This window comes from Engystomops pustulosus, chromosome 6, assembly GCF_040894005.1.
Source record: "Engystomops pustulosus chromosome 6, aEngPut4.maternal, whole genome shotgun sequence".
NCBI classification, from domain to species: Eukaryota; Metazoa; Chordata; class Amphibia; order Anura; family Leptodactylidae; genus Engystomops; species Engystomops pustulosus.
The window spans coordinates 84,328,635-84,345,795 of record NC_092416.1 but is presented as its reverse complement, the minus strand read 5'-3'; the positions used below and the strand labels follow the sequence as shown (position 1 = coordinate 84,345,795).

The 17,161-nt window shown below is 39.8% G+C and overlaps 1 protein-coding gene across 4 annotated transcripts in view; it reads left to right on the top strand.

Moving 5' to 3' along the window:
• Positions 1 to 17,161, top strand: part of LOC140135392 (myosin-binding protein C, fast-type-like) — an 89,827-nt gene that overhangs the window by 26,013 nt on the left and 46,653 nt on the right. The window contains exons 2-6 of one of the 4 annotated variants that reach the window (XM_072156864.1): positions 4,455 to 4,655; positions 11,460 to 11,489; positions 11,907 to 11,936; positions 12,646 to 12,726; positions 14,339 to 14,487. In XM_072156864.1, coding sequence (XP_072012965.1) covers positions 4,455 to 4,655; positions 11,460 to 11,489; positions 11,907 to 11,936; positions 12,646 to 12,726; positions 14,339 to 14,487 — 491 coding nt within the window. The remainder of the gene's footprint in view (positions 1 to 4,454; positions 4,656 to 11,459; positions 11,490 to 11,906; positions 11,937 to 12,645; positions 12,727 to 14,338; positions 14,488 to 17,161) is intronic. The other 3 variants (XM_072156865.1, XM_072156866.1, XM_072156868.1) reach the window with 3 other exon arrangements.

Here is a 17,161-nt window from a genome sequence, read left to right as displayed (position 1 = left end):
GCCTGAAGTGACACTCCCTCTGCAGCCTCTAAACTTGACTCATCTCAAGCAAAACATGACTCTATGCTGCTTATTTCACATGACTTTGGAGGAGATTTTTTTTTAGATAAATGGGTGAGATACAGTATCACATAAAAGAGGAAATTATTTTAATTTGATAGACCCTGAATGCTTAGCTTACAGTGAGCAATAATATGTTCCCATTTACTTGAGCAGATAAAATTATTTGCCATTTGTGCTGCCAGATGAAGCCATAAGCTTTAGGAGGTTTATTCTTTCTCTTTAGACTGTCTCTAACCTGCCCCAAGGAAACATATAGCTGTACTGTGCACCTTTATAGGGACATTTGTGTTTTTCACGATAGAATGTGTTACATGGGAGATTAGTGATCAGGATGATGAACATTTTAATGAAGGAAAGTAGACTTTAAACAAACCTGAGACCAGAAATGTCATTTTTAGCTTGTGACAAGTTCCAAAAGCCTGTGCTATTTTACAATTTAATTCCCTCCCCTGCCTGCTCAATGGGCATGACAGGAAGAGGGAGGGAGCTGGATGAGTGTAACGAAGAGGAAGAAATGGATGAGGTGACTGAGACACAGGCTCTCCCCTCCTCCAGGACTCATCACACACTGGTGGCAAGGAGCCAGGTAATGTTTTATTAACTGGTCGCGTCCGCCCGCCATGTAGGAAAAGGGCTGAGCCCTCTCCATAGCCTATAAGTCTTTGCTGCATATTGTTGCAAAGCTGCCATATTGTGCGCATGAGCGCCGCCATCTTACTGAGCACATTGTAATGTATGAGGAGTAAAATCCACATATACTGCCATACTGTAGTATGGCAGTACATGATAGGATCATACAGACAACCTAGGGTTAAAAAATATATAATAAAAAAACCTAAAAATTCTAATCACCCCCATTTCCCTAGAACTGATATAAATATAAATAAACAGTAAAAATCATAAACGCATTAGGTATTGCCACGTCTGAAAATGGCCAGTTGATAACGGTTTTTCACTGCGTTTAACCCCGTAACAGAAAATCACGCCCAAAGTCGAAAATGGCACTTTTTTGCCATTTAAAAAAAATAGAAAATTCTATAAAAAATGATCAAAAGTTTGCACAGTCCTAAACATGATAACATTGTAAACGTCATCAAAATCTGCAAAAAATGACACTACCCACAGCTCCGTACACCAAAGTAAAAAAAAGTTATTAGCGCCAGAAGATGGCAAAATCACCAAAATATTTTTTGTACAGGAGGTTTTCATTTTTTGAAATGTATGAAAACATTATAAAACCTATACAAATTTACAGTGCCTACAAGTAGTATTCAACCCCCTGCAGATTTAGCAGGTTTGATAAGAAGCAAATAAGTTAGAGACTTCAAACAAGAGCAGGATTTATTAACAGATGCATAATATCTTACAAACCAAAAAAGTATGTTGCTTGGTTATATTTTAATAAATTTTAAACATAAAAGTGTGGGTCAATTATTATTCAACCCCTAGGTTTAATATTTTGTGGAATAACCCTTGTTTGCAATTACAGCTAATAATCGTCCTTTATAAGACCTGATCAGGCCGGCACAGGTCTCTGGAGTTATCTTGGCCCACTCCTCCATGCAGATCTTCTCCAAGTTATCTAGGTTCTTTGGGTGTCTCATGTGGACTTTAAGCTGGAGCTCCTTCCACAAGTTTTCAATTGGGTTAAGGTTAGAAGACTGACTAGGCCACTGCAACACCTTGATTTTATTTTTCCCTCTTGAACCAGGCCTTGCTTTTCTTGGCTGTGTGCTTTGGGTCGTTGTCTTGTTGGAAGATGAAATGACGATGCATTTTAAGATCCTTGATGGAGGAGCGGAGGTTCTTGGCCAAAATCTCCAAGTAGGCCGTGCTATCCATCTTCCCATGGATGCGGACCAGATGGTCAGGCCCTTTGAATGAAAAGCAGCCCCACAGCATGATGCTGCCACCACCATGCTTGACTGTAGGGATGGTATTCTTAGGGTCGTATGCAGTGCCATCCAGTCTCCAAACGTCACGTGTGTGGTTAGCACCAAAGATCTTGATCTTGGTCTCATCAGACCAGAGAACCTTGAACCAGTCTGTCTCAGAGTCCTCCAAGTGATCATGAGCAAACTGTAAATGAGCCTTGACGTGACGCTTTGAAAGTAAAGGTACCTTACGTGCTTGTCTGGAACGGAGACCATTGTGGTGGAGTAAGTTACTTATGGTATTGACTGAAACCAATGTCCCCACTGCCGTGAGATCTTCCCAGAGCTCCTTCTTTGTTGTCCTTGGGTTAGCCTTGACTCTTTGGACAAGCCTGGCCTCGGCACGGGAGGAAACTTTCAAAGGCTGTCCAGGCCGTGGAAGGCTAACAGTAGTTCCATAAGCCTTCCACTTCCGGATGATGCTCCCAACAGTGGAGACAGGTAGGCCCAACTCCTTGGAAAGGGTTTTGTACCCCTTGCCAGCCTTGTGACCCTCCACAATCTTGTCTCTAATGGCCTTGGAAATCTCCTTTGTCTTTACCATGTTGACCATGTATGAGTGCTGTTCACAAGTTTGGGGAGGGTCTTAAATAGTCAGAAAAGGCTGGAAAAACAGATAATTAATCCAAACATGTGAAGCAACATAACTTTTTGGTTTGTAAGATTTATGCATCTGTTAATAAATCCTGTTCTTGTTTGAAGTTTGAAGGCTCTAACTTATATGCTTCTTATCAAACCTGCTAAATCTGTAGGGGGTTGAATACTACTTGTAGGCACTGTATTATCCCCGTAATCATACTGACCCAAATAATAAAGTATTTTTTAAAGTCATTTGGGGCATATAGTGAAATCCGTAAAAATCCAAGCCCACAAGAAAACGGCACAAATGTGGTTTTTTACCAATTTCACTGCATTTGGAATCTTTTTCTTGCTACCCAGTACACGGCATGGAATATTAAATACCAATATTTTGAAGTGTAATTTGTTACGTAGAAAATAAGCCATCACACAGCTCTGTACATGGAAAAATAAAAAAGTTATAGATTTTTTGGGGAGTGAAAAATTAAAAGCAAAAATGAAAAAAGGGCTGCGGCATTAAGGGGTTAACGGTGCAAGTCGGGTCCCGGTGCATGGAGAGGGCTCAGAGGCTGTGCCCTTTCCATAGCTGGTAAGTCTTTGCTGCATGTTGATCGTGGGTGTTATCCCAGAGATCGCCGCCGGCAAAGCTGCCGGTGGCTTCAAAGAGATGCCGGCGCAGGGCGCCGCCATCTTGCAGAGGACCGTCGCTCCACCATGATGTAATTGGGGAGTGCCGATTGGTCGACATAACAACCTCGGGTCTTCCCGAAGACCCAAGGCTGTCTCATTTTAATCCTTTCAGCACATTGTAATGAATGAGGAGGAAGATCCACAAATGATAGGATCGATCAGACAACCTAGGGTTAAAGTACCCTAGGGAGTCTGAAAAATAGTAAAAATAAAAAAGTTTAAAAAAAAATTTAAATAAAAAAACCTAAAAATTCTAATCATTCCCCTTTCCCTAGAACTGATATAAATAAACAGTAATATCATAAACACATTAGGTATCGAAGTGTCTGAAAATGCCCAATTTATCAAAATATAATAACGTTTTTTCACTACATTTAACCCTGTAACGGAAAACAGCACCCAAAGTCGAAAATGTCACTTTTTTGCCATTTTAAAAAATGTCACAAAAAATGACACCACCCACAGCTCTGTACAATGAAGTATGAAAAAGTTATTTGCGCCAGAAGATGGCAAAATTAAAAAAAAAAAAACACTTTGTACAGGAGGTTTTAATTTTTTTAAATGTATGAAAACATTATAAAACCTATACAAATTTGGTATCCTGTAACCGTATCAACTCAAAGATTAAAGTAGACATTTCATTTGGGGCGCAAACTGAAAGCTGCAAAATCCAAGCCCACAAGAAAACGGCGCAAATGCGTTTTATCACCATTTTCACTGCATTTGGAGTTTTTTTCCCTCCTCCCAGTACACGGCATGGAATATTCAATACCATCACCATGAAGTGCAATTTGTTACATAAAACAAGCCATCACAGAGTTCTTTACATGTTAAAAATAAAAAACTTATAGTGAAAAATGCAAATGAAAAAACAAAAAAAGGCCAGGTCGTCAATCGGTTAAGTACTAAAATGATGCAGAATGCTGACAAAGGCATCTCAAAAATCAGCATAGCATAGGCTACTGGAACCTGTCACCAGCGAAAAAGACATCCCTGATTATAGGTTTGCTTTAATGCATTATGGTTATGTTTTATATGTTTTATTTCGCTTACAGATTTTTCAAAACTGAACTTAATAAAAAAACAATTAAAGCTTTTGTGTTTTAATGATAAAGAAAAAAAATGACCATTATACATTTATTAAACAGAAATATAGCATATTGTAACAAATTGTGTATCTTAATCTAGCAGCTAAAAAAGGAGTCGGCCCAGCAAAGAAACCCGTAAAGCCAGCTGCAAAACCAGCCGAGGCGCCAAAACCTGCTGAAGAAACAAAGGAAGCTGCACAGCCACCTCCAGCAGAAGCACCTGAAGCCAAGGCACCCCCAGCCGATGCTCCTCCTCCTTCTCAATCCCCAATTCCAGAGGAAACTTCTGAGGAGCAGAAAGGTAAGAGGGCACCAATGAAATGGAAATGAATATCATTAGTGGAAATCAGCAAATGACATATGCACCATTTAAATGCTACCTACCTGCAAGTTTGTGTAAATACATTTTGTAATTCTTAACCATATCGTCAGAAAAAGTTTTTATAACATTTTTTAAATTACAAAATAGGCTGTAAGTAGATAATCTGAAGAATAGCAATGGTCAAAGCAATAGACTCCAGTTATTTGACTAATAAAAGTCACCTTACAAGAACCTGCCACCTACCTAGTTCATAGGGATGTCCTTCAATATTCTGGAAGATTCAGCAGGGCACAGATGCTACTTCCAAATGACCTGAGAGAAAGGGTTAGGATAGTTATGTTGACCTGTCCCCTCTTGGCTTATTGATATTCCACAGGCCTATTACAAGTCATCACTAATCAGCTGCTGAAGGTAGCTAATAAAACAGCACTGGTCCTGTGGGACTTTATTTGCCAGGAGCGGACAGGCCAGCAGGACTCTTACAGGTCATTTGAAGACTGTTTGATTTTTTTTACCTGTAAAATATTTTGTTTGTATTTTTAACACATTAATGTTTAACAATGTGGCATTTTAGAAAGGAAGCCACATTTCATAAAATTTCAAAAGCTGGGGTAGCTGACATTATTACATGGAAAAACATTTTCAGGTGTTCTTGGTGAACCAGAACTTTTAACCAGGTAATACTAGAATTATAAAGGCATAGGGCACCGCAGGGCAATAGTCTAGTGGAAGCCTACCCCCAGTATTGTGCTTGCAGCTGATGCTCCCAATAAAATGGCTACTGCACCCAATATTGTGCCTCCCAGATGTCTTGTATATAATAAACTATTGATGTCCTTACTATGGTGCCTACTTCCCCTCCTTATTGTTTGTATTGTGCTGTCAGCATCGTATCTACGGCACTTACAAGATTGTGCCTGCTATTTTACTCCAGTCTGTATTTGCTGTGCTACCTTCGGTTGTTCCTGTGAATACTGTGCTTGTTGCTTTGCCTCAAGTATGATGCTTACTGCTATGTTTCTGAATACTGTGTTTGCTGCTCAGTTTTTCCAAATATTGGTTTTGCTTCTCTGTCCCTAAGCTCCCAGCCTGCTGTTTTGCTCCCAAATACCGTGCCTGTTGTTCTGCTCCTCTATATTGTGCTTGTTGCGTAACCCCTGAATGTTGTATCCACTCATGTGCCCTGCAATAATGTCTTTCTATATTATCTCCCATCCATGTACAGAGAGTACAGGTTAGTATGAGTTTAAACCCTTCTGCAGGTTTTCCCAAACACATAGCAGGGTTATAGTAGGGTCAATGCCATAAGAAAAGATTTAAAGTACGGTAGTAGCATGTTAGCAGGAAGACACAGATAGACAATTATCAATTCTGTTGCATCATTAAACCCAAACTTTTCCTCTCCAATCTCATACATTCTTAGGCTACATTCACATGACCCTTGGGGACATATATATGGCTGCCATATATATGTCCCCCATAGGACATACAGTGCAGTGGGCACACAGTGCGGTACGGAGCGGTACGGTGCCGCACACATACACCATACCGTTCCGTACCTGGGAAAATATAGGACATGTTCTATCTTTCCCCGTATTACAGCACTGTGCAGCATGTATCTGTATGGAGAGGGGCGGGGGGCGAGCAGTGCTCACTCCCTCCTTCTCTCCGGTGTGCCAACATATGCCCGCCGTGCCATAGCACAGTAGTGTGAATGTAGCCTTATAAACACATAGATTGGATTTTTCTCCATTCCCTTCAACTCATGTGCAGGTGTCAACACAGGTCCAGTTGCTGACCCTGCCGTGTATCTGTACTGTGATCTGCTGCTCTCCTTTAAATTTATATAGACATAGGAAGTCTTTCCCTCTCTGACAAGTGCCATTACCTCAAGAATTTTCTATGGACCCCAAAAACTAAACAACAGTCCTGCTACAGTGTCCAAAAATGTAAATGTAGAGCATTGTTATACTAATGTAATATTCATAATAAGTCATTCATTTTAGATTGTACGGGTCCACCACGCTCCATCTCCATTCTCTGTGCAGTGGCTAGACTGAGTAGCTCAACTCTCATTCAGTTTAGTAGGAGCTAAGCTGCAATAATGTTGATTGGCCCCTTTAGAAAAAGTGGAGCTTTTGTGGTTATTCCAGAATCTACTAATTGGTTGGGTCTTAAATATCAGGACTCCCACTTATCTTATATTGACAACCTATTTCAAGATGCTGGAAAATCCTTTTAATCAGTTAATTATAAGCCCCAAAAGTCAAACGGTGTCTGAGGTTACACTTACTCACCTTCCCTGACTCCAAGTTCTGCTTTACTTGAGTACTCTGAGTACTACAAAAGACACCAAGTTCACACCACCACTAGCAGTAGGGTTGCAGCAGCTAAGATGTAAGGTGAGCCAGTTGCCTCAAGCAGCAACACCTGCAGCAAGATAGGGGGCAGCATCAGGGGCACAGCTATCTGCTTCAAAGCAGAATCTGCTACTTCAAAATAATGGCCGACATTTATCACAAATAGTGCAAACTACACTATGCTGCAGAATTGTAGTACGGACAGAATTGTGGCTCGTGGTCCAACTAAGCATCAACACACCCATATTTTTGTCAGACGCAGTGCAGCCACAACACAAAACTGGCGCAGATGCTTTGTAAATACATGTGCAAGCAGTTTGCACGTTTTTTCTGGGACAAAGTCAGTCAGAAAACTGGTACAAACACTGTAATAAATGCTCGCCTATGTCTCTTCACACCCGTGTGAGACACAGCATAGAGAGAAGAAGCCTCTCTGATTACCATATGTTCCCATTGAACATGTACATGTACGGAAGTTTCCCGTCTCTAAGACGTCCAAAACATTATTTTGATTGTTCAACGGACACCAAAGCATATCAATCCTGACCAATATACAGTATTGTCTACTTTATACATATATGTACAAAGTGTTCTCAGTTAAATGGTTCTCTTTTGATTAGCAGTAGAATATTTTATTCAATTCAGTTTTCATGTTGCCGTCATTCGAATACTTTTGTGTCACTTGAATGCAGTGTTGTTGATGTCATGCTACTGCATGCCATGTCTATGGTCTGTGTTTGTTATGTTATATGTATATATGTACATGTCATATATGTGTCCTTTGTAGATGCACTTAGTGCATCATTACTACGTTTTTTTTTTCGTCATGTGGTTTGTATGTCTTTTGTAAGTCATTTGCTTACTTCTACTGTTGAAACAATATAAACAGTGTATAATGTTTTGACAGGTATATTTTACCTCTGTCCTCCCCTTGCCATGGATGTGACCTCAGTATACTGTGTCTGCTGTATAATAGACTGGTCATGCTGTACAGACTTGTATTGAGTTAAATCCTAGTTATAGGTCGTGCAGAAATAACAGCTATATCCATCCAGGTCCTGGTGCCTAAGAAGACCCAAGATGCAAGTATAATAATTGGTACATGAGATAGTTGGAGGATCTTGTTACAGAATCAGCATTGTGCTACTGGAACTTTAGGTTGCTTCACAAGTCAGGCTTTGGAATCAGGAGCAAACAGTGAAGAAGAAAGATGGAAGCCATGTCCTATCTATACAGATGTGAAAAAGAGACATTACATAAGGACCAAGAAGAAATTTGCAGATGTTTCATCAGAGAATCTTCTAAACCGGAAGTCATGCATCATTTTGAGATGGACATTATGTAGCAGGAGAATACAGATGTGGATGTGCCACTTCAGATATGACATATATCATATAAATCTGCAACACGAAGCCAAGGACCTGCATATTATATTCGTACAATATTTGTTTTTTTTTCTAGTAAATTCCAATTGGAGTTCTCATTTTTTTAATTAGTTTGGCTTTCTATTTTTTATTACTTTAATTGATTTATGTGAACAATAAATTGATGTAAATGTGATGATAGAAATAAGAGTTTCATGACCTCTTTAGAGAAAGACTTGGAGGGGCATTTATTATTTTTGGTTCAGGTTAGCGCTGGAAGTGTGCTATATTTTTCAGTGGGATGTAAGTTTGTGGCGCAAAGGATTAATTAATTGGTTAACTAAAAGGTTTAGAACTCCCTAGACCAGCATTTAGCTACTTTTTTTTTTGCGCCACAAATTGTGGCAAAAAGCGTGTCAGAAAAATATTAGAGCCAGATTCACAAACGGAACACTTCATTAATTCAGATGCAGGAGGCGCAGAGAGGAAACAAAGCTCTGCCAGTTTTCCCTTTGAAAGGCCCCCTCTCAGTCTGGATATTCATGGACCTCCTATTGTTTAATATAATTCTCATTTATGTTCCATCGGTCCATGAATATTCTATGTTGGAATTTGTGCCATAACTGTGCATTTGTGAATTATGTACATTGTTTTTGCCAGGAAAATCCTGTACAATATTTAACCAACATACAACCCCAACCCACTTTTCAGCTACATAATTCACCTAATGACAATTAGTGTAACTATAACTAAAGTTCACAAAAGTCAACTAAACGTACTCATTAATTGCTCAAACATATTACACAAGTATTTATGCATCATCCATATAAGTCTGTCAATTCATTTAGCATTTATTAGACCAGAGTTGTTAACAGTGGGGCAGATTTACTTACCCGGTCCATTCGTGATCCATCGGTGCGTTCCCTGCGGAGGATTCGGGTCCGGCCGGGATTCACTAAGGCAGTTCCTCCGACGTCCACCAGGTGCGGCTGTTTCTCCGAATCCGTCGGGTTTTCGTACGGCCACGCCCCCCGATTTCCGTCGCTTGCATGCTGGCGCCGATGCGCCACAATCCGATCGTGTGCGCTAAGATCCTTTGGCAATTCAGGAAAAATTGTCGCAAATCGGAAATATTCGGGTAACACGTCGGGAAAACGCAAATTGGGCCCTTTGTAAATGACCCCCAGTATGTACCAGATGTACAATACGAGTAGAGTGAACGGAATTTGAGTTTCTAGTTGCTGAGTTTTTCTAGCAACTAGACTTGTTTTATTGACCACCATTTCACTACTGAAATATTACACTTTGCTTTCAAGAGACCTTTTAAATATAGACCCCCTCAAATACAGTAAATACAGACCTCATTTAAGACCCCTTCAACACAAACATTTTAGATCCCAGATCAGACCTTCTAAATACACCCCAGATGAGAACACCTAATTATAGACTCCCGAAGGTGTAAGCATATGCATTTAATACACAAGTGTATTACACAGATATGCCTCGGATGTTAGTAAGTATCATTTGTGATCATCAACCAAAAGTTAGAGGTTTTCCTCCTAATCCAAAACAGTGTGGCCAAAGCAAAATTTAGGATGTGTCCTCTAAGGGAATTTGTCACATATGAACAGTGAGTTCAGAATATACAATTTTACCATCTCATAGAAATAGTAAACTTTATTATCCCAAATGGAAATTAAAGTATCATCATTTCATTTCATAAAAATAAAAACGTACACAAATACATACAAATAAATACAAAATATTTCTAAGGGAATTGCATATACCGGTATATATAAAAATTCTAAAACAGACAGAACACATTCCTAATTAGCACCTCCATCTTCCGTTCTGTACCCAGCAATATCTGCCGTTACTAATACAGCTGGCATAAATGATTTTTTATATCTCTCAGACCTACACCTCATAAGAATAAAACGTGAACTAAACCCACTTGGTTGATCCGGAATTAAGCCAAAGGGTGATTAACATTACCTACAATTTTATTCAGTTTTTTCAACATTCTGCATTGCTCTACTTGTTTCCATTTCTCAAGGGATGTACCCACTATTGAAGCTGATTTCCTAATAATCTTATCCAACCGTTGACAATCCCTAACCAAGAGACAATTGGTTAATTGCTGTTCGATAAAAACCTAACATCATTTTTTTTAAACATCAAAGGACAGCGCAATCTACGTAAAACAAATTCATTAATTTGAGCTTGTCTACATACCAGTAGTTTATCAAGGTGCTGATGCCAGATACGCCTGTCATCTATAATAATGCCCAGGTATTCATAGCTAACTCCCCTCTCCACTGCTGTACCTCCTATACATAAACGGAATATCAATCTGTGGTTGCAGCATATAACAACATGGACGCTAAATAGATCCTGTTGTTCCATTCACGGGTTAAGCATTGTATCTTACTATGCTAATCGGACTTCATGAAATTTGGATTTTCAGTTTAGAAACAGACCATGTACACAAGTAACACATCCAATGACTATCCCTTCCATTGATTTCCAATAAATCATGTATTTCATGTCAGTGAATAAATGTATGTAACTTCATTGTTATATATTCCTTATTGTATTATATATGGGCATGTTATTGTATGTGTGGACATCTGTGTTGTCTGTGTAGTTCATTTGTACACTTTGTGATATATGTTACTGTATATATGTGGAGTGATGTTTTTATTTGTAGGCATGTACAGTAAGTCTTCTCTGTTCTATATTTAGCGTCCTAAGTGTTTGTAGTTGTTTTTTTAATGTGTTTGCATGTTTCATTTTCCGTTCAACACTGTCACTGAAGAACCAAGCTGTTCCCATTTTTGGAGTTACAGCTGAAGAGCCATTTTGCATGTGGCATGGAAGACCCCAGTTGGAGATTCATCATGTCAGAAAACCACTGGCTTTTCATTGCATCCCAGCAATGAAACATTGTTTGCAGATTTTCTTGTTCATGGTTGGTGTAGCGCACGGTACACAACTAGATGAATAATGCCTATTCTTGACATTTTTTCTGAGCATACATTTTAATTTTTGACTTTCAGAGTATTATGATGAAGATGTGTCACAGGATGGTAAGTCTTCAACATTTAGAGACATAAACAGTCATCAAAATACATATACGACACCTCATTATGAATCGAAGAAAACCAAGATACTTTTATTCCATTGAAGAAGATTGGATTAATCACATCTCTATCTGAAATGTTTTTGAAATCAACAGGTGAAGACAAAGTAGTTTATCACAGCATGAAATGCATGATGGGTTATGATACACGACTGGCCAACTATTTTCCAATGGTTGTTATAGGAACACTGGAACACATAGAACATCAGAGCACCAGTCATCGATCGGTGGGGCATGCTGTCTAAGTGACGTTTTGTTAGATAACTAAGTGCTTGGCTGGTTAAGCCTCCATATACAGTATAACTGATAGTATCTGTTTCCTTTACTTTTTTATGAGTGTCCATTTTCATTTTCTAATTTACAGAGGACTACTTTGAAGACATATCATCATATGGTAAGTTCCACAAGTGCAGAGGAAGAGCACCCGAAAAAAGAAAAAAATACTTGTTATTCATTTGTATTATTGATGAAATATACAATGAATTAAAATACCTATTATTTAGTCCTAAGTCCCAACATTAAGAATTTTTGGGTTGAGATTTTGCCAAAAACTGGTAATGTAATAAATAAATGTCACTTCTATATTGTTGAACTTCCATCAAAAATAGTTTACAGATTTGAAAGTAGAAGAGAACCGTGTTCCTTTCAATTCAACCTTTTGTGTTGTTTTTTTTGTAGCAATTTAATCACAAAAATAGATGATCTACAATGTCCTTTTATTCTCTTTTTGAATGTAACACATAATTGATAAACTAGGCACCAGATTTAATGAACATTGGCTATAATTCAAGTTGCCATTTTATTCCATTTTGTACAAAAACTCTAGTTGCTGCCAAGACCAATTTAATAATTTCCTCCCTATAAGACTACTGCCCTGTAGTATTGTCATGTTATTATAATCATAGGACAGTAGTTAAGCGGGTGGCAGAGTCTCCTAGTATTATAGGTGACCATGGTGCTTGGAGAATAATAAAATGCTTAAAAACAGAGAAAGAAGGTGAGTATATATCCAATGCTTATGAAACTGCTTGGTTTTTCCTTCACAGGACATAATATTAGTATTCTGTGTGAATTAAAATTATGTCTTTTTGTTTATATTGAAGATGCTCCAGAACCTGAAGTGGATTTAGCCAGCCTGTCTGGATTATTTGTGAAAAAACCACATGATTTAAGAGTGCAAACCGGTAAGTATAAAAAAATAGCTTTTAAAATAATTACCACATGTAGTATGGTATTAGATAAGGATGGAAAAGGACATAGGTCCATCAGGTCCAACCTACAAGATCAAACATGTGTTTTTCCCAATAACATGTGATATTTTTTATTCTCAAGAAAGGCACATCCAGACCTTTCTTGAACATTTACTTCTAACATATATAAAAAACTGATGGAAATAGATGAAAATAAATGAATATATAATTGTGTAAAATTACTAATGAAGGATGAATGCACATGAGGGGACACACTTTATGTTATGACTTGTTATGCAAAAACCCTAAATGGAGAAGGAAACCCACTTTTTTAATGTTCAAAAATGTTTTTATCAGCTGCCATCCTGCCCATAAAATGGCTGGAGATGGTCATGTGATCCTAACTAAGTTCTCATTCATTCGACTGTTGTGTGGATGTATATCCGGCCACAAGTTTGCATGTGTGGCGCTGGGGCACATTATGGTGAGTACAACATGTGCTCACTGTGCCGTCGCCACAAAAAAAGATAGAGCTTGCTCTATCTTTGGCCGTGAGAACAACCAAGCAGTGCTCATCCCTCCTCCTTTCCAGCACACGCCAGTGTGAATGTACCCTAAAATGTATTTTGGTAAATTACCTATTATGCTGCTTCACATACTAACACATACATTACAAAAAACATGAAATGAAGTGGCCTACGCCTTTCTTAGAATCATAGTGGATGTGCAGGGGCGTAACTTAATGGGGTGCAGAAGGTGCAGTCTCACTGTATATTGGATAACATAGTTAAAGGGCTTGGTAATGTTTTTTGTAATGTGTGTGTAAGTGTGTGGGCAGGATATTAGGTAATTTACCAATATACATCTATTAAAAGTTCTGCTCTGCTTTATTGATATATAAAGTGAAGCCTCCTGTCTTTTACCTCATCATTCCTGTCCATGAAATAGCTGCAGATGGAGGGTGGTGTGATCTCTTACTTGAACAATTGCCCTTAAGACAGTATTCATGAATATAATAACAAAGTCATGGCAGAGCGATTGTTCATGGCCAGTCAGAGATCACATGACCCTCTATCTATGGCCATTTTATAAATAGGAATGTCTGCCTGATGAGGTAAAAGACAGGACTCATAATTTTACATATCAAGAAAGGGATGCAAAAGTTTTAATAGATGTACATTGGTAAATTAAACATCCTGCCCCCCACACTAAGGCCCCTTTCACAAGGGCGTTGGGGCCGCTAATTTTCAGCCGGATATACATGCGCATAGACGACTATGGCGCCTGTCACCGGTATGATGACCACACGTACTCTGAATGGGGAAAGATAGAGCGTGCTCTATCTATTACCGTGTTTATAGCCAGGCGCTGTTCTTCACTATGGAGAGGGGATAGGTGAGCAACGCTCAACCCTCCTCCTCTCCATTGGGCGACTGTAGGCTCGCCTGTGCTACGGCCGGACAAGCCTTTGGCTGTGTGAAAGCAGCCTTACACACATTACAAAAAACATGAGTTAAAGTCGTCAACCCCTTTAACTTATATAATGTGAGACATGGCCTGTGTCTGAATAATTCTTAAATTCTATTTATTCCATTGTTTTGTAAAGGGAAAGATTTTTCTGTGAACATTACTGTAAATGGTACTCAGCTTACTGCAAAACCTGTAGTAAAATGGTTTAAAGGAAAATGGCTGGAACTGGGAAGCAAAAGTGGCACTCGCTACAAGTTTGAAGAAAATTTTGATGAAGCCAAAAAGGTACATTTTTCTCTTTTTCTCCTACAGAAATGTGTACTAGGAAGCTGGAAAAAAATTCCAAATGTGGAAAATTGGAAAAAAAACGCATTAGTGTCACATTCTTGTGGGCTCAGTTTTTACGACTTTCACTGTGCACTCCAAATAACACCTCTACTTTATTATTTTGTTCGGTACGATTGCGGTGATACCAAATTTATACCGATTTTATTGCATTTTAATACATTTTCAAAAGTTAAAGGAATATGTATGAAAAAGAAAAAAAAATTTACATATTCTGATGCTAATAATTTTTTCATACTTTGGGGAACGGAGCTGTGCGAGGTGTCATTTTTTGCAATATGAGCTAACGCTTTAATTGCTACCATTTTGAGGACTGTGCAACTTTTTGATCACTTTTTATTCCATTGTTTATGTGATGTAAAATGGTGTAAAAGTTACATTTCAGACATTTGGGCGCCATTTTCTGTTATGGGGTTCACCGGCAGCAATTAGCTATATTGATAGATCTGGCATTTTGAGACGCAACAATACCTAACGTGTTTGAGATTTTTACTGTTTATTATGTTTTATATCAGTTCTAGGGAAAGGGAGGTGATTTAAACTTTTAGGTTTTTTACTTTTTTAAATTATTTTTGAAACTTTAAAAAAAATTTTTTAGACCCTCTAGGGCAGTGATGGCGAACCTTTTAGAGACCAAGTGCCCAAACTACAACTAAGACCCACTAATTTATCGCAAAGTGTCAACACAGAAATGTAATTAGCGATTTATACTCTCTGCTCTGTCACAGCTTTCATTCATATCAGCCCCCTGATGGACACCAATAAAGCAGAAAATAGTAGAAATATGGATGATCATTGTAGCTTCCCTACAGGGTCCCATAAACAGGAAGAATTGTCAGGGCCGGAGCAGGAGCTACAATGATAATCCAGATCCATGCACATCGTCCCACTCCTCCAGTAGTCCCAGATAGCGCAGTCACTTTAAAATAGCTCTGTGCACAGGAAGTCCTGGGCTGTCTGGGACTGCAGGAAGATACCTGGAGTCCTCTCTGGTGATGGCCTGGGTGCCCAGAGAAAGAGCTCTGAGTGCCACCTCTGGCACCAGTGCCATAGGTTAGCCACCACTGCTCTAGGGCAGTGATTTTCAACCTGTGATTTTCAACCGGGTGAGTGTGCCGCGGGGAAAGTTCCCCGGACTATGGTGCCCCTGTGTAGCTGTGTCGCCGAGCCCCCGTGTTTCTGCCCCCATACTTACCGACAAGCCCTGCACCTACAAGCCCTGTAGCTCCTGCACCGCGCGGCCCATGTCACGTGACTGACGCGACCTGACGTCAGGTCGCGTAAGTCACGTGACCAGAGGCGCGCGGTGCAGGAGCTACAGAAGGTGGGCGGATCGCCAGTAGGAGTGAAGGTACGCGGAAGAAGACATCAAGGGTAAGTATATAAGGTTATTATATGTATAGGGAAGGAAGCTAGGGTCTTTTTTTATTAGTAAAGGAAGGCTGGGGCTTTTTAATTAGTAAAGGGGGGCCTCAAGGGCTTTTTCATTAGTAAAGGGGGGCCTCTAGGGCCTTTTAATTAGTAAAGGGAGGCCTCTAGGGGCTCTTAATTAGTAAAGGGAGGCCGCTAGGGTCTTTTAATTAGTAAAGGGAGGCCCCTAGGGTCTTTTAATTAGTAAAGGGAGGCCGCTAGGGGCTCTTAATTAGTAAAGGGAGGCCGCTAGGGGCTCTTAATTAGTAAAGGGAGGCCGCTAGGGCCTTTCATTAGTAAAGGGAGGCCACTAGGGTCTTTTAATTAGTAAAGGGAGGCCGCTAGGGGCTCTTAATTAGTAAAGGGAGGCTGCTAGGGGCTCTTAATTAGTAAAGGGAAGCCGCTAAGGGCTCTTAATTAGTAAAGGGAGGCCGCTAGGGCCTTTCATTAGTAAAGGGAGGCCACTAGGGTCTTTTAATTAGTAAAGGGAGGCCGCTAGGGGCTCTTAATTAGTAAAGGGAGGCCGCTAGGGGCTCTTAATTAGTAAAGGGAGGCCGCTAGGGGCTCTTAATTAGTAAAGGGAGGCCGCTAGGGGCTCTTAATTAGCAAAGGGAGGCCGCTAGGGGCTCTTAATTAGTAAAGGGAGGCCGCTAGGGGCTCTTAATTAGTAAAGGGAGGCCGCTAGGGTCTTTTAATTAGTAAAAGGAGGCTGCTAGGGTCTTTTAATTAGTAAAGGGAGGCCGCTAGGGGCTCTTTATTAGTAAAGGGAGGCCGCTAGGGTCTTTTAATTAGTAAAGGGAGGCCGCTAGGGGCTCTTAATTAGTAAAGGGAGGCCGCTATAGGTTTTTATTAGTAAAGGGTGGCCGCTAGGGGTTTTTTATTAGTAAAGGGGGGCCTTTTATGACTGTTTTAGTGTCATTTTGTGCTATTTTGGTTGTTGGTGTGCCCCAGGATTTTCTAAGTATAAAAAGGCTGAAAATCACTGCTCTAGGGTACATTAACCTTAGATGGTCTGATCGTTCCTCTCATATACTGCAATACTACTGTATGAGCTAATGGCTCATTGTAATGAATCTGCAGAAACCATGGAGCCTCGGGTCTGATGAAGACCCAACGCTGTCATGGCAACCGATTGCCGCCCCCAATGACGTTTGGGGGAGCGACGATCAGAACCAAAATGGCGGCACCATCGGAAGAGTTAATA